The 22,298-nt window shown below is 40.9% G+C and overlaps 1 protein-coding gene across 2 annotated transcripts in view; it reads right to left on the bottom strand.

The window, feature by feature from the left end:
• TRIM71 (tripartite motif containing 71) overlaps positions 1-22,298 on the bottom strand; it is an 80,840-nt gene that overhangs the window by 51,082 nt on the left and 7,460 nt on the right. Inside the window, exon 2 of one of the 2 annotated variants that reach the window (XM_075827159.1) lies at positions 311-376. In XM_075827159.1, coding sequence (XP_075683274.1) covers positions 311-376 — 66 coding nt within the window. The remainder of the gene's footprint in view (positions 1-310; positions 377-22,298) is intronic. The other variant, XM_075827160.1, reaches the window with a different exon arrangement.

Below are 22,298 nucleotides of genomic sequence, written 5' to 3'. Positions count from 1 at the left end.
TATATCTTGTAATATATGTCCTTTTACCCCTCAGCATCCAAAAAGAGTAAAAATATCAAAATGCTAATCGGATTGGGGCAAAAACAAAAACATGACATTTCTTTGCATGGAAATATTTTCAAAATATTTTTTATTTTTTTAAATGTACAAGACAATACGCGAATATAGCTTCAAGTCTCTTTTTACAGAGACACTTCACTTAACATGTAGGACATCTAGAACATTTCAGCTGCACAAAGCAAGTTACTAAACTTTATAGAACATTTAGTATTATGGGAAGAAAAGGAAACAGAAAAAGATAAAAAATTACCCAATTCTTAATTCTCACCAGATCCGCCAGGGTATACACTGTCTTGCGCATTCCATATTTGTCAATCTGTTAAAAAAGGGACCCCCACCAAAAAGAGAAGAACATGGGTCAGAGAAATTTTATATATTATATTCGAAGCACTAAGACATTAAAAACCCGCAATTTTGTTGGTAAATTCTGTGTCCCAAATACAAGCTTTAAAAGATTTTTATTTGTGTTTAAACACCTTAAAAAAAACAAAAAACGTTTTTTCATTATTATTAATAAGAAAAGACAAAACATAATTCCAATGTAAGTAAATTAAGTCATTGTTTTATGGAAACTAGGATTAGCCAATTAAAACCGTCTACACACGAGACCTAATAGACACTTGTATTATAGCCCATGTAAGTTCTGTATCTAGAGTTAATTAACCTGTATGAATAGGCCAAGAAATACAAAACACACAATGTGGCACATCTTGGGCATAGTCCAACCGTTCAGTGAACGTTATGTTCTAGCAGTTCAGCCACCTTTAAAATGCAGTAAATCGCAGTGGAGTCGGATGCACTACAGATGCAAGAAGCTAAAAAGGCTACAAACAAACATGGCGTGTTCTGGGCGGATACGTTGTATCAAGATTCGCAGTGTATCCGCCCTGAACATCGCTGGGAATGGCGTCTGAAAAATTGCACCACATTGTGGATAGTTTTTCCAGCGGAATTTCCACTGAGTAATGCAGCGCCGGAAAAGAACAAACCAAAAACTTTTCATACTTACCCCCTGCTTCTTCTCTCCGCATAGTTCGGCCTCCTGGGATGACGTTGCAAGCCATGTGACCACTGCAGCCGTCACATGGGATGAAACACCATCCCAGGAGGCTGGACTGGAGAAGAAGCATGGAAACCTGGGTAAGTATAAACTTTCTTTTTCTTACTTGCGATTTATGCGGCAGAATCGCTGTGATTCCGCCGCAAATGTCGCAACACACAAACCACTTTGTTGCAGGTTTAAGCACCCCATTGAATTCAAATGGGAAAACCTGCAACATAAGAACTGCGATTCCGTAGCATTAATTGAACATGCTGCGATTGAGGAAACCACACGTCAATTTATGTGCATTTTGTTTTCGGCGGCTTTTAACAGCTGTGTGGGGACGAGATTTGTCAAAAATCTCACACGCTGCTGCTGCTACTGTAATACGATGCAGATTTTCCACAATTAATCCATTGCGGAAAATCAGCAGTGTTTACGCTGTCTGTTCATACCCTTAAAAGGGTTGATTTATGAAGACAAGCCCCTTTTAACTATCAGCAGGCTTGACAATCAGCAGATGGATTAACATGAAGACCATGTGGTACAGCAGTGTTTGTTTTTTTAATAATGATCATTTTTGAACAAGTTATGAGCAATTTTAGATTTATGCTAATTAGTTTCTTAAAGACCAACTGGGCGTGTTTTTACTTTTGAACAAGTGGGTGTTGTAAAGAAGTGTATGAGGCTGACCAAAGTAAAAACACGCCCAGTTGGTCTTTAAGAAACGAATTAGCATAAATCTAAAATTGCTCATAACTTGCTCAAAAATGATCGTTTTTCAAAATAAAATATACTGTTATCTACTTACAGTGTCAATCAGGTTACGTAGGAGATAGGACACTTAAAGATGCTCTGTCACCAGATTATGTGGTTTGTTTTTTTTATAAAATTAATATTCATGGGGTTCAGCCTAACACTTGTCCGCCTTATATATGATAAATTAACTATTGCTATAGGTAACATTTAGTTAGGGGTTTTTTTTTGTGTTTGAATAGAATGCTGATAATGCGATTTTGAGACTATTGATTTTGTAGAAGTTTATTTCTCATAATGTACTACTGTGCATGGTCTGCATTACGTAGAAGTCCGTTCCTCTCAATGAACTCCCGTGTTCATTCTGCATTAGTTCTTTGATTGGTCCAGCTACCCTTGCTTCTGATTGGTGCAGACACTAGCTATATACTTATTGGGTATTCAGATTAGCAGAAAATATGAAATGGTAAAAATAAAAAACCAAAAGGTGCTAAATTTGTCATACATATTTTGCAACTTTTTAAGAAGCTTCGTCAAAAATGTCAACAAATATACTAAATACACACAACTTTATGATAATGTTTGTTGCTTTCTTAATGGCATTATTGTATAAATTTTAAATATTTTTAAAAGTATGATGTTAGTGTAATGTTTTTGTATGTAAACACGAATGGTGTAGCGGCTATTTAATCATGTCAATTAGACACGTCACACATGCCCCAGTGGAAGCCGGAAGGGCGAAACCCAGGGTTCGGGCGAGAGTGTTTGGAGTGCCGCTTTTGAACGCTTATCGATTTTATTTGATGATTTTATTCATTGTAAACTTTGGGAGTATGGATTAAAACCAGCGTGGAGCAAACAGTTTTTCAGAGGGTGTTGCACTATGTTTCTCTTTCATACTAGAGATATAGGACTTTATCCTACCAGGAGGAGTTCGAACGTCGCGAGACCGTATGGAGCTCTGTGGAACTACAGGAACAAGAACAACCATCCACACCCTCACTGGATTGCGGACTGTCTATTGCATATTTACTGGGAATAAGTGTCCATACCGACTACAAGTTGGACTGTTTAATCAGTGCTGTCCTAAAAACATTTGACATGTCATTGTGACATGTCAGAAGCTTTGATCGGTGGGGAACCAAGCACTGAGACCCCCACCAATCGCTAAAACAAAAACGTTGAGTGGGCGCTGTGCTGCTTCGTTTCTGATCGGCTTTCCTCAGACAGAACCTGTACATCGCTCGCTCGGGTCTACGAGGAAAGCAGATCAGAAACAATGTGGTATCACGCTGACCCGGGAGCTTTTGCCGCTTTGTTTTAGCGAACGGTGGGGGTCTCAGTGCTTAGACCCCACCTATCGAAAACTTCTGACAGGTCACTATGACACGTCAAAAATTTAATGACACTTTAAAAGGTTTACTATATACTGGATAATTAATTTTGTCACTTCAGTATTCTTATTCCCATTATCTCCACAATATGAAACTTAATTAGCATAACTTCTACAGTGCATCTCATATCACATTATGTGAAAAGTATATAGGCAATTTAGGTTTTTCCTTTGCTTTAATACATATTAAAATTAAAGCAACTGGTCTAACTCCACAATGCCACTGGAGACCCCCAGACTTCCTTTTAACGTCTCGAAGGGCTCAGACGAGCGCAATATTCGTCCGTGTGCTGTGCGTGCAACATGTATTTTGGTGGCGTTTTTCTTCCATAGACTTCTATAGGTTTTTTTGCCTCTTCAAAAAAACCGCAAGTGTCAGTGTGTTGCGTTTTGGAAGCCATCTTTGGTGGCATTAAGAATTTATCATGTGTTGCAAAAAAGGAATCTTTGTATCACATGATCTTTAAATCGCATGATTAGAAGTGTGAAAACCGCCACAATAAAAAACAAAAACACAACGCAGGTAACAAAACACATTACTAGGCCTGGGAACAACGCATTGCACTGTACTTAGTGCAGCCCAGCCTCCAGGGATGACGTTTTATCCCATGCGACTCCTACAGTTAATCCCAGGCTGCAGCGGTCACATGGGCTGCAGCATCATCACAGGAGGTCGGGCTGCACTCAGAAAAGGCAAGACGCGTCGCCATGACACTGGCCGGGAGTAATACCTCTTGCACGCGACCGAGATCGGGCCGTGAAAAACGGTCCGAGTGTCGGCTGGATTTCCCGGCCTGACCACAGTACAGGTGAATGTATAATTTCACTCAGAACAGAACACCAGTTCCGTGGGAAGGCAGGGACTCCTAGCATCATAAAACTTCTATGATGACAGGAGTCCCATTCACTTGTACCGTGGTTAGGCCGGGAAATCCAGCCGATACTCAAACCATTTTAAAACCGCGCAGTATATCCAACATGTTGGAGCCTGGCCTCTACGGAGACACTTGTTCTCTTCCTTATACCACCTATTAGTTGGCTTAAGTTTTTGCCAGTTTTTTTGCGTCATAATTTTGGTGCACAGTGTAGCGTGTTAAACCAAGCCCATTTTCGACTAGACCTCACCCATTTACATGAAGCCACGCCCTTGTCAAGCGTGTCGAAATAACAGTTAATAAATGTGGCACACAGCATGTACGCCACAATTCTTGCTAAATTTGAATAGTAAATCCACCTCAATGTTCAATTGGCTGAAAAACAGCGGATTGTACATGAATGTCAGCTCATCAGCCAAAATAAATCAGGCCGATTAAACCTAGCCATACACTTTAGATAGATCTTGTCCGAACAATTACTCGGCCAACAGCTTTTCTTCCCGAATCCCCCATGCACACACACGCTCGTCATACTAATTAGATTGGCGGATTTGGCCAACATACATCTAATGTGTATGGCCAGCTTAAGTCAACAGATTGTTAGGCAGTAGTTCATAGTCAAGTGGCGGACGACTCAGTAGAAACTGTCAATTTCAGCCAACATTTAGTTCTTCGAACGTCTTAAATGGGTTGCCAAAGACTTTCCATTTATGGCCTACCCTAAAAGTCCTTTTACACGGGCAAATTAGGTGAACAAGGCATCCATGTGAACGCACGTTCCCGATCATCGCTCTGTGCAAAGATCGGACGATGAACGAGTGAACACTCGTTTATCAGCTGATCGCATCTTTTATGTAGCCAAAAAATAATAAAAATGGATTAGCACAGCACATCCGCCTGTGTAAACAGGAAAATGTGCAGCTGACATGATGCAAATGCATGGAGACAAACAATCGCAGTAGAGATCGAGGCTCCTTGTGAAGCAAGATAGAGATTATTCCTCCTTTTATAGAGGCTCTGTCACTAGATTATAAGTGCCCTATCTCCTACATAATCTGATTGGCGCTGTAATGTAGATAACAGCAGTGGTTTTTATTTTGAAAAACGATCATTTTTTAGCAAGTTATGAGCAATTTTAGATTTATGCTAATTAGTTTCTTAATACACAACTGGGCGTGTTTTTACTTTTTACCAACTGGGCGTTGTACAGAGGAGTGTATGACACTGACCAATCAGTGACCAATCAGTGACCAATCAGCGTAATACACTTCTCATTGTTCCAGCCCAGCTTCTTTCACTGCACAATCACACTAACAATGGGCTGGAACAATGAGACGTGTATGACGTCGATTGGTCACTGATTGGTCAGCATCATACACTCCTCTGTACAACGCCCAGTTAGTAAACAGTAAAAACATGCCCAGTTGTCTATTAAGAAACTAATTAGCATAAATCTGAAATTGCTCATAGCTTGCTCAAAAATTATAGTTTTTCAAAATAAAAACCACTGCTGTTATCTACATTACAGCGCCAATCAGATTATGTAGGTGATAGGGCACTTCTAATTTGGTGACAGAGCTTCTTTAATAGTTGCTCCTTGTGAATGGCGCAAGCTTGCGCCGATTGACAAGCTGTATTGTTGATCTGTACCTATAAAAGTGGCTAAAAGCGGGCAATATCTGCCCATATAAAACCACCTTTAGGGTAGGCTATCAATGTGTGATCGGTGGTGGGGAGGGGGGGTTGGAATCCCAGAATTCCTACAATCTGGATAAACAAGGACCCATTGGGCCTTCATTCTGCTGACATGATGCCGTACAGGATTGTGGCCGTCAACAACAGTACTATAAACAGGAATATAACGCCACAACCATGTACATGCCCAGCCTCTCCACACTCGCTTATTTATTTAGGTAAAAGAAACATAGGACACAATTTAGTTTTCTTATTAAAGTTTTAAAGCACACAAAATGTAATACATGGTCACAGTGGCTTACATTATTCATAGCGCAAGTCCTTAGCCCATATGGAGATGTGCATGCTGAGAAATGATTGTATAAGTGCATGATACTGCAGCTCAGCGACATTTACCTAGAGTACTAATCCAAATAGGTAGAGAAGACTTTGGGAAGAAATCAACTTCACAAACGATGCAAAGCTTACTATCTGCAGGAAAAATTAGGATTCTTATACCATTTATGCCGCTCTCCAAACTTTTCTTAAAAAAGTGGGCCAACACAAAATTTACGCCAAAAATTGGCGTAAATTATAGCAGAAATCTATGGCAGCTCCTAGCTGGCGTAGATTTTATTCTGGTCAAGCATGAGGCGGGCCTTGTACCGCCCTCATGATCAAATAAAGTAAAATAATAACATGTACTCACCTCATTGTGATGCTTCTACCACCCAGGATCCATCATCAGGCTGCGGTGCACGTAAGGTCCTGACGCCAGGCAGCGAAATTACGTGCTGTTTGCCACACTGCGTCGGGACCTCGTATGCGTCGTGGCTGGATGAAAGAGCCAGAGTAGATTCAAGGGAAAAGTGGAGCGAAGGGGAGTACACTTTATTATTTTTATGGTCGATCGGGGGGGGGATGGAGTCGAGCCGTGGTACGCCACGGCCATCAGAAAGCAACAGATTAAGAGATGTGCACCTCAGTTTGAAAATTGTACCAGTTTAGAGGACAAATTGCTTTGCTAACAAAATAATGTATGTGAATAGGTACATTACTGAGCACATCTAAAAGTCATTAGAGGCACTTTATGGAGTATGCACTTTTGTGGAGTACACTTTAGATTTAGGCTCAAAATATTGTTGCAGGCACTATGTAAATGATAGTCATCTAAGGGACCCCTTACAGGGCCCAGCTTGTTGATTGGCGCTCATCTGCTCCTTTCAAAAGGAGCTATGTATGGGGACGAGCGAAAGCGACTACACTCCTCAAAATTGAAACTGCAACACCAAGAAGGAAAAGTTTTGGAATTGTGGAAATCACAGGATCGATAGGTTAATATGCAAATAATAATAAAGAAACTAAATATTCCAAATATCTTGATATATTCACTATGAATATCAATGAGGTTACTAATGGTTATCTGAGGAATGCTATGCCACGCTGAATGCACTTAGGCACGCAAATCATCAACATTGGCTGCTGGCAGCTCCCTTCGCAATTGCTGACCAATGACGTCCCAGATGTGCTCGATGGGAGACAAGTCCGAAGACGCTATAGGCCATGGTAGAATGTTTAGGTCACACTGGCTGATCACAGTAGCACGAGCAACATGCAGACTGGCGTTGTCCCGTTGAAAAATTGCTTCCCGGACACTTTGGGGAAATGGCTGTACCACTGTTTCCACGACCAAATCAATGTAATGCCAAACTGTTAATGTACCTGAAACGAAGACTAAATGGTCCTGGCTACCGTACATTATGCCACCCCACACCAAAATCCCAGGCAGTAGGACCGATGTAATGTTCCCTTGTGAAGGCCTCTTCATGGCATTGACCAAGTGGTCTCCAGACCAATCACCAGCTATCATAGCGTCCGAGACAAAAACAGGACTCATCGCTGAAGAGGAAAGACCTCCATTCCAGCCTCTGAGAGGGTGGCGTGTGGTCAATGGAACCCCTGTAGCTGGAAGTCTGGCTCATAGCCCATTCTCACCCAAACAACTTTGGATGGTTTGTGTCGACACTGGCTGCCGCCCTAGGCTTGGGCTGTGATGTCCAATTTCACTTGCAGTACAGAATGGATCACTAGGCGCCATTCTTCCAATCAGACGATCCGTGCACCCCTTACGGTCATTGCCGTTTGTTGTTGTTCTCCCAAACTCCAGGACACGCAAAGTTGAACAGTGCTGACATCTCAGCCTAAGCGCATAGCTATCTGCCAGAGTGATAAACCAAGGTGTCTCAGTACAAGGATTCTGTACCTCTCAGTTTGTGACAAGTGGCGATAACTGGCACGTCAACGAACAGGAGGCAACGCACAATCATCCCACACCACTTCATCAGATTTTTGAGGTTTCATGTGGCTAAAAAACAACTTTTGAATGTGGGGGGGGGGGCATAAAAGCTAGATTAAGAGAACAGATTGGAGTTAGGGGCTTGAAAATTTGATGATTTGCAGATCTTAGCGACACCTGCTACGTCCTCAATTTGCATAACCTTACGGTGTTGCAATTTCAATGCCGAGGAGTGTACAATCGCTCATCCCCAAACATTTGTATCATGTCGGCAGCACATCTCCCGGTTTACACAGGGAGATGTGCTGCCGACAATGATAATATTTCTTGATACGACCAACTGATGAACGAGCATTTGCTGGTTCATCGGCTGATCGTTGCCCTGATTACACAGGGCGATGATTGGGAACAAGCTTTCTGTGAAATCTCATTTGCTTGATAATTGTCCCATGTAAAAGGGCATTTACTTCAATGTACTGCCTCAAATCGTAATACAAAAATATATTTTTACACTGTGAAGTGTTGTTCATTTGTTCCAGTGCACCTGTATGTTGGCGCTATGCAAGTAACTGAAATAAATAAATAATAGATGGGATTGCGCGAAGGCATTCAAACAGCAAGGGAGTGTGGTAACACGTTAGCCACTTGGACAAACCTAGAAAAGGTGTGAACTGGAATCAAAAGCTCTCTTTGTGGGAAGTTACCAAAATGAAAAAAAAAAGCAATTAGCAAAAAAAAACAACAACAACAACTGACGTACCCATGTGCAGAAATCGACCTCTGATTGACAATCCCCCCCCCCCCCCCTTGAAAGGACGACGAAAAAAAAAAAAAAAAAAAAAAGGAAGTGTAGCATGACTCTTGCCAGTTTCCTTCTCCTTCATGTAGAGGAGCCTTGAACCAGTTTACCCGACCCGAAGGTCACCCAACCAACCCTTCATCAGCCCCACAGTAGTGTAGCATTAAACAAACTAGGTTATGGTCTCAAAGTAGAGTGTGTATATATATATATATATTTTTATTTTTTATTTTTTTTTTATTATTAAAATATAAAAAAAATACAGATCCGAATTTTTGGTTATTTGGGAGGTTCTGCTCCTAAAACGTAGTGAAGAAATAGTGATGTCACTTAAATTGTTGGGATGATCAACAGATATAACAATACAGTGTTTCAAGCTTGCTGTGACCCTATCCACGACATGGATACCTTTGGCATATAAACATATTATGACTATTTATGACATTTTCAGAAAACTAATGAGCCCGAGTTCTCAGACATATAACATGGCAAATAATGAGAAAACCTGCAGAGCGGAACCCTGAGCAAAGGTTCTGCCATCCAATTAACTTTGCAAACAGGGGAGGCACTGTAAAAACAAGATAAGAATTTAATTGGATTCTACTCTACATTTCAAAGCTCCCATCTAGACAAAGATCCCACCCGTGCGACTTTAGAGTAATCACTGGTAATTAAATTAAAAACAAAAAGACTCTGCTGCTATTGTTGCACATTTACATATACTAAATAACACCCTGTATTCGGCTGCGCTCATTCCCTATAACTTGACTTTCAAAGTGTCACTATATGGTAATCCAGTGTCATCTCCTAGGTTTAGCATTAAATATGGCTTTGCCATCATTTACATACAAAAAACAAGAAAACACCACACAACCGGCTTGGGACTTTATACTCTCAAACGCTCCGTAATGAATGCTACCCCCTAAACCAGACTGCTTCCGACAACATTTAAAACAGCTGTAAAGACAATAAGACCACAGAGATGAAAGCATCCGGAAAATCTACCAATGTATTGTTTCATTATATTAGCAAAAATCAAGACTTTATTTTAAAAAGTTTACAAAATCAGTTAAGCTTTTTATTTCATTACCTTTTATACATTTTAATTTGTGTGTTTTTAAGTGGCGTAAATATGTTTGTTTGTTTTTTTTTCTTTATCAACAATTTTATTAGAATATAAAACAGAGCATATAAAACATCTCACAAAATTTCAAAAGTTTGCTCACAGTGCAATAAATTCAAGCTGTAGAAAATGTTAGAGAGACATAAGAACAATGGTAGGAGGTAGCCTCCCAAACATCAAAAATAAAAAAGGAAGAAAATAATATATAATGGCAAGTAACAGCACAATAACCAAAGCGAAAGTAGTGCAATATGTAGGGAAACCTGTCCCAAAAACGAGTAGTAATGACATTTTTAAGTGTTAAGTTCAACACAATCACACAAACACAAGACAACAGAGGGAAAACACAAACGGACAAAAGCACACAAAATTGGCGATATGAGCGTTCAAAAGAGGCCATCCAACCAGAGCGGCAGATCAGCTAAATATGTTTTTTTTATTTCTTTTTTACCAAATAGGGTTCTCAGACTTAAAGAGGCTCTGTCACCAGATTTTGCAACCCCTATCTCCTATTGCAGCAGATCGGCGCTGCAATGTAGATTACAGTAACGTTTTTATTTTTAAAAAACGAGCATTTTTGGCCAAGTTATGGCCATTTTTGTATTTATGCAAATGAGGCTTGCAAAAGTCCAAGTGGGCGTGTATTATGTGCGTACATCGGGGCGTGTTTACTACTTTTACTAGCTGGGTTTTCTGACGAGAAGTATCATCCACTTCTCTTCAGAACGCCCAGCTTCTGGCAGTGCAGACACACAGCGTGTTCTCGAGAGATCACGCTGTGACGTCACTCACAGGTCCTGCATCGTGTCAGACGAGCGAGGACACATCGGCACCAGAGGCTACAGATGATTCTGCAGCAGCATCGGCGTTTGCAGGTAAATCGATGTAGCTACTTACCTGCAAACGCTGATGCTGCTGCAGAATCAACTGTAGCCTCTGGTGCCGACACGATGCAGGACCTGTGAGTGACGTCACAGATCTGCACTGCCAGAAGCTGGGCGTTCTGAAGAGAAGTGGATGATACTTCTCATCAGAACGCCCAGTTAGTAAAAGTAGTAAACACGCCCCGATGTACGCACATAATACACACCCAGATGTACGCACATAATACACACCCAGTTGTACTTTTACTTTTCAACACGCCCAGTTGTACTTTTGCAAGCCTCATTTGCATAAATACAAAAATGGCCATAACTTGGCCAAAAATGCTCGTTTTTTAAAAATAAAAATGTTACTGTAATCTACATTGCAGCGCCGATCTGCTGCAATAGCAGATAGGGGTTGCAAAATCTGGTGACAGAGCCTCTTTAAAGAGGCTCTGTCACCACATTATAAGTGGCCTATCTTGTACATGATGTGATCGGCGCTGTAATGTAGATCACAGCAGAGTTTTTTATTTAGAAAAAAAAACGATCATTGTTTACGGAGTTATGACCTATATTAAATTTATGCTAATGAGTTTCTCAATGGACAACTGGGCGTGTTACTTTTTGACCAAGTGGGCGTTGTACAGAGGAGTGTATGACGCTGACCAATCAGCGTCATACACTTCATTCCATTCATTTACACTGCAGATAGCGATATAGCTATATCGCTATGTGCAGTCACATAAACACAGTAACATTACTGCAGTGTCCTGACAATGAATATACATTACCTCCAGCCAGGACGGGATGTGTATTCAGAATCCTGACACTTCTCTGGGATTTACAGCATAGCAGGCGTAGTCTCGCGAGATTACGCTGTAAACTGTCATTTACAGTGAGATCTCGCTGTGCTGTAAATCAAAGACGTGCAGAGAAGTGGTCAGGATTCTGAATACACATCACGTCCTGGCTGGCGGTAATGTATATTCATTGTCATGACACTGCAGTAATGTTAGTGTGTATGAGGCTGCACATAGCGATATAGCTATATCGCTATCTGCAGTGTAAATGAATGGGGAGAAGTGTATGATGCTGATTGGTCACGGATTGGTCAGCGTCATACACTCTGTACAACGCGCACTTGGCCATATAGTAAAGCACGCCAAGTTGTCCATTGAGAAACTCATTAGAATAAAGCTAATATTGGTCATAACTTCGTCAAAAATGATCATTTTTCTAAATAAAAACCACTGTTGTAATCTACATTACAGCGCCGATCACATCATGTACAAGATAGGCCACTTATAATGTGGTGACAGAGCCTCTTTAAAATAAATAAAGCTATAACAGATCTATTTACTATTAGTGAATTGGGAACATTATTGTTAGGGTGCAGTCACATGTAGAAGTCCTATGGTTTGTTTTTTTCCCTGGAATTTCGCAAAAGACGTGGCCAAGCACTGTGGTTTTGCAAAACTCAAAGCAATATAAATGGGATAGGACGACAAAATGTAACTACACACTAAGGCTACATGCACACATTGTGTCATTTGGTGCAGCATATCAGCATCAAAACTATAGGCAATTCCGCAGGTAAAACCCGCACTTAACGGTGCGCTTTTTACATTTTGGTGCCGAAACCGATGCGGATTTAATGCTGGAGATATAGGTGCTTTGTTTTGTTAATATATACTTGTCAGATACAATTCTGAGAGGGAAACGCAAGATAAATGGACAAGAAGATTTTAAAATAAAAAAGGTAAATTTATGGGTGGAAAAACCTTCGCAACAGATGAAATTACTTGAAATCTCATTTCCTTTGCTGGTACTGTATCACGCTGCAGATTTGCCGCAGGAAAATCTGCATGTAATATGCATTGTGTGCGTTTGGCCTTACCATCTGGATGCTGAATTTTTTTTTAGAGTTAGCTACAATTGTTACTAGGCAGTCCAGGTTTAAAGAGGCTCTGTCACCAGATTATAAGTGCCCCGTCTCCTACATAATCCTACATAATCTGATTGGCGCTGTAATGTAGATAACAACAGTGGTTTTTATTTTGAAAAACGATCACTTTTGAGCAAGTTATGAGCTAGTTTAGATTTATGCTAATGAGTCTCTCAATGGACAACTGGGCGTGTTTTTACTTTTTACCAACTGGGCCTTGTACAGAGGAGTGTATGAGGCTGACCAATCAGTGATCAATCAGTGTCCTACACTTCTCATTGTTCCAGCCCAGCATGATCCACAGCACAGTGTGATTGTGCAGTGAAAGAAGTAAACACGCCCAGTTGCTAAAAACACAATACACGCCCAGTTGTCCATTAGAAAGGCTAATTTGCATAAATATAAAATTGCTCATAACTGATGATCAAATGATCGTTAAAAAAAAACAAAAAAAAAACGTTACTGTTATCTACATTGCAGCTCCGATCACATGCAATAGGAGATAGGGATTTGATAATCTGGTGACAGAGCCTCTTTAAACATTATGCCTACACTAATACATTAAAGAGGCTCTGTCACCAGATTTTGCAACCCCTATCTGCTATTGCAGCAGATCGGCGCTGCAATGTAGATAAGAGTAACTTTTTTTTTTTTTAACGAGCATTTTTGGCCAAGTTATGACCATTTTTATATTTATGTAAATGAGGCTTTCTAAAGTACAACTGGGCGTGTTTAAAGTAAAAGTACAACTGGGCGTGTATTGTGTATGTACATCTGGGCGTTTTTACTTCTTTTACTAGCTGGGCGTTGTGAATGGGAGTGTATGATGCTGACGAATCAGCATCATCCACTTCTCTTCGTTAACACCCAGCTTCTGGCAGTGCAGACACACAGCGTGTTCTCGAGAGATCACGCTGTGACGTCACTCACTTCCTGCCCCAGGTCCTGCATCGTGTCGGCCACATCGGCACCAGAGGCTACAGTTGATTCTGCAGCAGCATCAGCGTTTGCAGGTAAGTAGCTACATCGACTTACCTGCAAACGCCGATGCTGCTGCAGAATCAAATGTAGCCTCTGGTGCCGATGTGTCCTCGCTCGTCTGACACGATGCAGGACCTGGGGCAGGGAGTGACGTCACAGTGTGATCTCTCGAGAACACGCTGTGTCTGTGCACTGCCAGAAGCTGGGCGTTCTGAAGAGAAGTGGATGATGCTGATTCGTCAGCATCATACACTCCCATTCACAACGCCCAGCTAGTAAAAGAAGTAAAAATGCCCAGATGTACGCACATAATACACGCCCAGTTGTACTTTAGAAAGCCTCATTTGCATAAATATAAAAATGGTCATAACTTGGCCAAAAATGCTCGTTTTTAAAAAAAACAAACGTTACTCTTATCTACATTGCAGCTCCGATCTGCTGCAATAGGAGATAGGGGTTGCAAAATCTGGTGACAGAGCCTCTTTAAAGAAATGATCATGTGTGCTGTTGCAAAGCTCTGCTTAGACTGCCAGGTTAGGCTATGTTCACATCACGTTTTTTGGCCTACGTTTGACGTGTACACCAGGAAAAGATCCCAACGTATTACATTAACCATAGGCTGGGAGATGGATGCCTAACAGTGGCATCCATTACCCATAGACTATTATAGTAGACATCTGTTTAACGGATGCCTGTGACAAATGCCATACAGTGGCATCCGACACCAATAGGCTACCACGTTCAAGCCTTTTCATAAACAGATTTAAGAAACGACTGAACATTCTTTTAAAAGGATCGGACAGAAGACTACTCAGAGCTTTGTCTAAATTCAAACTTGCGTTGTATAATTCGTTACTTAGGTCAGTTATTCTGATCTAAAATGGATCAATTAAAAAGCCCATTGAAATCAATCAGATTTTTAATTGCATCCGTTAGAGTCTGTTCACATCAGTTATGTTCGTCAAAAAATGGATGACAGATGGAAGTATGGGGCTTTATTCTCCGGTCCAAAAAAAAATCCAGAAGTCTAACGGATACATTATTTTTATCATTGGTGTCAATGTAAAACGGATACAAAATGGATTGTATTCTGTTGGTATCAAAAATACGGATGCAATCAGCTGATCTAAAACCGTATCAGAGTAACTGATTACACAATGCATTATTACTATATTATAGATTATATATGTCAGTAAGATATTGTGGGTTATTTCCTTTTTCATAGGTTCTACGTCTCTCTTTAATTAGAGTAGCAAAACCGCTGTCTGTTTCCTATGGAGTCCGTATGTGTACCGCAACCTCTTGTAAGCATTTACAAATAGTAGAATACTAGAATGAAAAGCCAAACCTGTTCACTTTTGGCAATACCTATAACCAAGGACACCGTGCATAAGGATACAGAACAATTTTTTTTTCCACAATGAAGGATTTTCTTTAATTCAACATTCTAAGCTGTTCAGCCGCAATTTTTGTGTCTGTGGTTTCCTAAGATTAGTGGGAACGTATTTGATCCAGTGAGAACTATGATGACAGGATTTCTATTGCACTTTAGAAATCATTCAACAGATCAGGTACATTAGCGTGACACAGCGCATGTCAAGCTTATTAGTGAAATAGGGATTTAACTATGAAAACACAGAAAGGGCCAAGACTTTAGAAAAACTATTTCTAGCATAAGAACACTCATTATCGCCAACATAGATGGCACAATTCCAACCCAGACAGAACTGGCCCATCCACTGCCAGACTATAAAACACACAAATATATATACATACATACATACATACACACACACACACACACACACACACACACACGTCGAAACGCTATAGAAAACAAATATTTTTACATAGGTTAGTGGGAATGTAGTTAAAAAAAGTTGCACTATGTTTCAGGCTATACTTTTGCAGTCTGCAACGTGCTACCTGCTCCTAGTTTCACACTTTTCACATGTGCCAACGTCCCTCCCATAACACAGGCTGGGTGGGAGTTCTGTGTCCAGGATGCTGCTGCCCTCTCTAACTTTCATGTATCAGCGCAGCTTCATTCCTGTACTGCATATCCTGTCTACAGCCCCTGTATAATTTTCTCTCAACTGTGCAGACACATACATCGATCCTGTTGTATATGGGATATCCCTCACCCCTATAGCCCCCTGCATATGTTGCTGTGGGTGTCTACACTCTGTCTCCGCTAAGGCCGCGCCAGTGTGATCTGTGCCCCTCCAACAGTTCTACTGGTGAAGTTGTGCAGCCATTCGCCACCGCATGTGGGCATTATTTCAGCTGGTGCTGTGTATTCTCACCCTAAGGGCTTATTCAGACGAACATGTAATACGTCCGTGCTACGCGCGTAGCACGGACCTATGTTAGTCTATAGGGCCGTTCAGACTGTCAGTGATTTTCACGCAGCGTATGGCCTGCTGCGTAAAACTCACGACATGAACTATCTTTGGCCGTTTTTCGCGCACCACGCACTCATTAAAGTCAATGGGTGCGTCAAAACCGCGCACGGCACACGGACGCACTTCCGTGTGATGCGCGCTACAGTAGTCAAATCTATGAATGAAAACAGAAAAGCACCACGTGCTTTTTGGTTTACAAACATACAGAGTGTCATAATGATGGCGGCAGCGCGAAAATTACGCAGCCACGCATCATATGCTGATGACACAAAGAGCTGTTATGGACCTTTTGCGCGCGCAAAACGCACACGTTTGTGTGAATCCGTCCTTACACTCAGACAAGAGCCAAAACGAGCTGGCAGAGGTGTCAGAAGCAGCAGCACAGGAGGAGAGATTTATAATGATGAGGATTTAAAAAAAAAGTTGCTTAATTTTGCATTTAGAATGAATTGAACCTTTAGAAAAAAAAAAAAAAAAAAGAAAAAAAAAGGGGTATACGGCCAAAAGTGTCCATAGCTATTAATGTGAAGCCGTCCATAAGCAAATGGTTTGGTAAATATGATAGTTGTGTCAAAAACAAGCCGGTTTATTATTTCAAACTCAGTAAGAAATTTAGTTAGTATCTTTCTTCACAAGTGACCTATACCTTGATATGTAAATACCAGCAATGAAAGGTGATCGGAAAAACGACCACCTCGTTTAGAAGGTGGTCACTCAGCTTTCCCAGACTCCTGAACAGCAAATGTGCCTAGTTGCAGCAGTCTTGGAGGGGATGATTGATCACTGCATAAATAGGTAGGAAAGTTGGATGACAAGCCTAGCTATAATAGTGATCATATTGTTTAAATATTCACCTTTTCCAGAAATAGAAACAACTAAGGAATGGCTAGACACACAAGGAGAAGACAGGACACCGGAGATACTAGACATCCACATTGCCAGAAGAGATCAAAGCCGATTTAAGAACATTGAAAATGAACGTTATGTAATGGCAATATGACAGTAATTATCAATCTTGGTAATACAAGCGTTCCTGATATTCTAAGTAAGGTTAGGCCTAATTCACATCTGCATTGAAGGCTCCTTTAAAAAAAAGGGCCTCTTTTGCAGATTCCGCCCAAAATACCGGAAACAATAGTACAGCGTGCTGCACTATTGTTTCTGGTAAAACTACGGTCACTCCGATGGAACCCAATAAAGTCAATGGGTTCCTTCGGGAGCCGGTTGACTCCACTGTTCAGCGGAACTTGCGCTTCTGCCACTTTCGTCGTTCTGCTCCTCTGACGGAGATGAGCAATGGAATGCCAAACGCAGAGGTGAAGAGTCTTCGAGTGGGGGAAAAAAAAAAAACACTTAAATCATAGCAAAAAATCTCAATGTAGATGCTTGAAAACATTGTAAGGGTGGGTTTACAAGCTATGATTCTGGATGGGATTAAATACAACAATACAACCGTCGGGTCCATAGAAGTCTATGCTTATGTTCAGGTTTATACGTCAAGAGCATTTGCCGAAATAGACGCTGAAGGTGCACCGTGAACATAGCCTTACGTTATATCTCAAGGACTGCCTGCCTTTTTCAAGTCTACCAGACTACATTGTGTAGGCAAAGCAACAGTCAGTCTACTCCAAAACCAGCCTGAGGCAATATGCACACAGACATATCACGGCTTCATACAAAGTCCCGAGTTATACAGAGTCGTAATAAGACAGCCATAGAAATCAATGGGTCAATATTGTACCTCGGTGTGCAGCGTATTTCACATGTGGCTCATACAGAATCAGAGAGCATAATCCATGCTCCAGCGGATGCCAGTATTACAGAGGTCATTTTCACTTGAAACACTGCTGTATGATCAGTTCAGTAGAACCAGAGGATCCGGGTGTTACATCCAGAAGGTGGACTGTAAAACACACGTACAATACTCCAGTCTGGATGAAGCTTTTTATGCAAAGATACTGACTGGGCCAATTCTATTATTACTAATATATATATATATATATATATATATATATATATCTCAGGTAATTAACTTAGATGTGATAGATAACCGCTCGCTCCGCGGACACTGAACCCGTCTTTTCTTCCAACAGAAAAAAATAAAATAAAAAATACGGCACGCTCCAACAAATGCTGTATTACAGAGGTATTCCCTTCTAGAAGCAATGCCAGGCATAGGGACATTACAGAGCATGGTACAGCGGCACACAGTCCCTGCAGCTCTGTTGTATAATGCCGCAGGGGACTCAGTGTGCCGTCACATAGCCTCCTGCGCCTAATTTTATTTTTCACTCGTTTTTCTATCCTTCTTAAGAATGGAATACTCCGTTCGGAATTCTATACTACTATTTGCAACAATTATGCAAGTTTGTCATTTACACACAAATACATGCATATACATACAGTCCTGGCCGAGTGTACCAAAGTCTATGAATGCAAGGAGACCTGTGATTTACAAAATCTCAGATCGCGATCCTCGTTGGGGGCAAATGACTTAAAATATAAAGTGGTTCTACACAATTTGTAACGTGATTATATAAACATGCATATTATTACCCAAAGAACAGCTTCAAAATGAAAGGAGTTTTCCAGCCACAGACAACAGATAACCTATCCACAGGTCTTCAGCATATGGTCAGTTGGGGTCTGACACCCAGACCCCGAAACCGATATCTGCTCCGGCTAATGTATCCAATGCAGTATTCGGAGCCGGAAGCAGATGGCTCCGTACATTGAATAGCGGCCCTGCTGCAGAACAGAAACTCTGCTCCTACTCACTGGAATAGGAGAAGAGCTGCAGCTCAGCAGCTATACCGTCACCAGAGCCTTCTGTTCTGCTTCCGGCATGGACATACGGTGTCCGGAGGCAGCCGGAGCAGCTGCTCGGTGCGAGGTCCGGGTGTCGGACTCCCACCGATCATATACTGATAAGCTATCCTGTGGATAGGTCATCAGTTGTCTGTGCGTGGACACTTTAGGTTAACCACAAGCACACCATTGTGCAATGTGCGAAACAGGTCAAGTGTAGGATTGAACAAAATATGTAACCTTTAGGCTGGGTTGCCACGTAGCGTAAACATTACGGATTTGCGGAAATTTTGCAGCTTTTACAGCATCAGCAAAGCGAATGAGATTTGGAAAGAAAAACAAAACAAGCAGAAAAGTCATGCGGAAAGTGTTTTGCGGTCCGACTTTCAGCATGTCAATTTATGCAGCAGGTTCTGTCCGGAGATGCTGTGTGTTTGGCCCATAGACTTCAATGCAGAGAATAAATTCAGCAACAGATTTGTTTTGCTGAATTCTTTACAGATTTTAGTGTATCCTGTGTGAGAACATACCCCTACATTCACATGTGGTAAATTAGTTGCAGCAATTTTGACAACTGTCCCATTTATCTGAATAGGGCTTTCAAAGATCAATGCCCATGCTGCAGACAACTCCTTCCAAAATATATGGGATAGATTTTCAGTTTCTGTAACAAATCTGCTGCACGTGAATATACCCATCAGACTACCCTGGGAGCCAAATTTGGCTGAGTGCCTCATAGATAAACAGAAAACAACTCAAACAAGTTGGGGAAAAACTTTTAGGCATATTGGCTTCTAGCATTTGTCTAGCCCTGATCATAAGGGTAAATATAATAATCTGCTGTAATTTTCCCAATTTTACATTACACCAAACATGCTAGCCTCTAAAATTGAAATGACTTTTTTTTTTTTTTTTTTTTTTAAAGGGCGTGTGACAGAGGCCAGGAATTTGCACAACTGCCCTGGCCCTCAAAAGGTTAAAATCTTCACATATTTGAAGTCCTATTTAATTACCCCAAGGAAATAGTACCCTGAAGGAATTTATTGACTCTAGGACAATGGAGTTTGAGCTCATTACTCTAAATGCAGAGACGCTGCTGAGGGAATGTTTGGAAAACAGACACACTGGTGCCGACTATCACAACAATCAGGACTATTCCTGGCCTTCAAAAAGGACCCCACAACCTAGGATTCCTAACATCAATGATTGAAGCCCTTTTCAAAAAGGTGATATCAGGTCTAACCAGAGAATTGAAGCGTAAACGACATCCCCAAAAAAAATAATGTAAAATTGACAACGGAAAAAGTTACAATTCAGCAAAACAAGAAAAGAAAATCTAATCATGAACCTAGCTAAAATACCACCACGTAATGCGGTGACCAGACGGAAAACAAACAAAAAACACACACACAATGCTCCATATTTGGCCAACTATTTATCTTCTGATCTCTAGATCACTGCTGATCTGGAAAATGATCTTGAAATGTTGTAATCCTTTTGTTTGCCTTACAGAAAATGATCACACACCCCTAGTGTCGGCGAGCTGAAGCAACGTAAATATCTAAATGTAGACAAGACACCTCATGTACAGGTTTACTAGATAAATTGCTCAAGACATAACAGATTTTTGAAATTGCAGCTATTAAAAACTCCGTCCCAAACCATGAAAGAAGTTGTACAAATTTGTAAGCAAAATGCAATAGCTCTCTTCCAGGACAGCAAAACCGTATAGAAGTATAACAATAGTATAGTGCACCCACTGTACGGTCCTCTACAGACAGGAAGTGTACCCATCACTGATCGTGCGATCTTTTCAACCAATCGTCTCACTAACGGCTTTAGAAAAAAAGTGATCGCGAGGTGGTCAGGTGATGCTTTTGGCCATTCCAGGTTTTACATACTACGCACACTACCTTTCAGCCGTTGCGTCCACTAAAATAACATTATTTAGGTTATAGATGGAATTGTGGTAAAATCAGTTGAATCTTTTAATTGTTCCTTATGAAGGCGGAGTTTAAATAAAAATCTGATGGTTTCAGAAAGTTTGCCATAGTTGCAAAGTCGCTTGAAAACTTTTCTCCCATAGGGAACAATTGAAGTGGTGTCACGTTCATGATTTCACACAAAAAGTTAGAGTGAAGCCCGAGTCTTCTAGAAGCCTTCACAAAAGGTCTGTCTGGTGACGCATCTATATTAAGCAGAAATGTGAATCAAAGATGTCAAATGATCACATCCTTAACCGCTTCAGATGAAAAAAATAAAAATAAAATAAAAAAAAGTCAATTATTTGCCTGACTTTGGAATTTTAATATATATTATTTCTCAACCACAAGACAGTAGAAAATAAAATGACTGCGCCAATGTCTGAGAAATGGGACACTGAGTCATTACCACACGTCTGTAATAAAATGTGTACATCAAAACACTGAAAATTCAACCAGACTGTAATAACCATCTGTAGTGAGAATGCCAGTAATTCAGTGGAGTCAGAGAAGAAATCTCCATTTACATTCAATCCCTTCACTTCCTTTATATTAGCACAAGTACGAGGGAGACGTTCCAGATCCTTATCGCTCGCTCCTTACCACTTCAAGAAGCAACATCACAAAATATTTGTTTCAAAAAGGGAGCCATGTGGGTGGCTCTACATGCTCCAGTAATGTGTACGATTTGACAATTTTCTATAGTAGTTTTACGATCACTTCAACGTGTAAAGACTTGCAGACAACTTTAGATAGCGAGTGCTAAGAATTTAGAATGTAACATTAGCAAAAATCGGCTGTGTGTAAATGCAATCACTTTATCCTGCAATGAAAAGGGATGTTGCCATATAAAAACGGTCTACTAGCATGCGCCATTTTGACTTTGCGCCACACCTCAACCATGTGGTTACGATTTCAACTTCATTAAATTATTGAATGATCGCCACATGTAAAGCAGCGTCGTGCACTTCCCTCCTGATCAGTAGCTATAGTCTAATAATACAGTAGCAGCAAAGTGGATGAGATTTGAACAAATCTCATCCACATGCTGCGAAAATGAGAAGTGGAAATAACGCTCAGAAATTGACCTGCGGTGCGTTTTTTTTAATCCGCAGCACGTCAAGTAGTATTTGCGTAATAGCTTCTTTTTTGTTGCCAATCACAGGCTGCACAGTCACATGGGATGAAACATCACCTCAGGAGGCCGGGCTGCAGAGGAATGAGTCGCCATGGCTATGGGCAAGTATGAAACTTTTTACGTGCAGTTTTTCGCAACAGACATTCCAGCCGAAA

This window comes from Rhinoderma darwinii, chromosome 5, assembly GCF_050947455.1.
Source record: "Rhinoderma darwinii isolate aRhiDar2 chromosome 5, aRhiDar2.hap1, whole genome shotgun sequence".
Taxonomy (NCBI): domain Eukaryota; kingdom Metazoa; phylum Chordata; class Amphibia; order Anura; family Rhinodermatidae; genus Rhinoderma; species Rhinoderma darwinii.
This window is presented reverse-complemented; position numbering and strand designations above follow the sequence as displayed.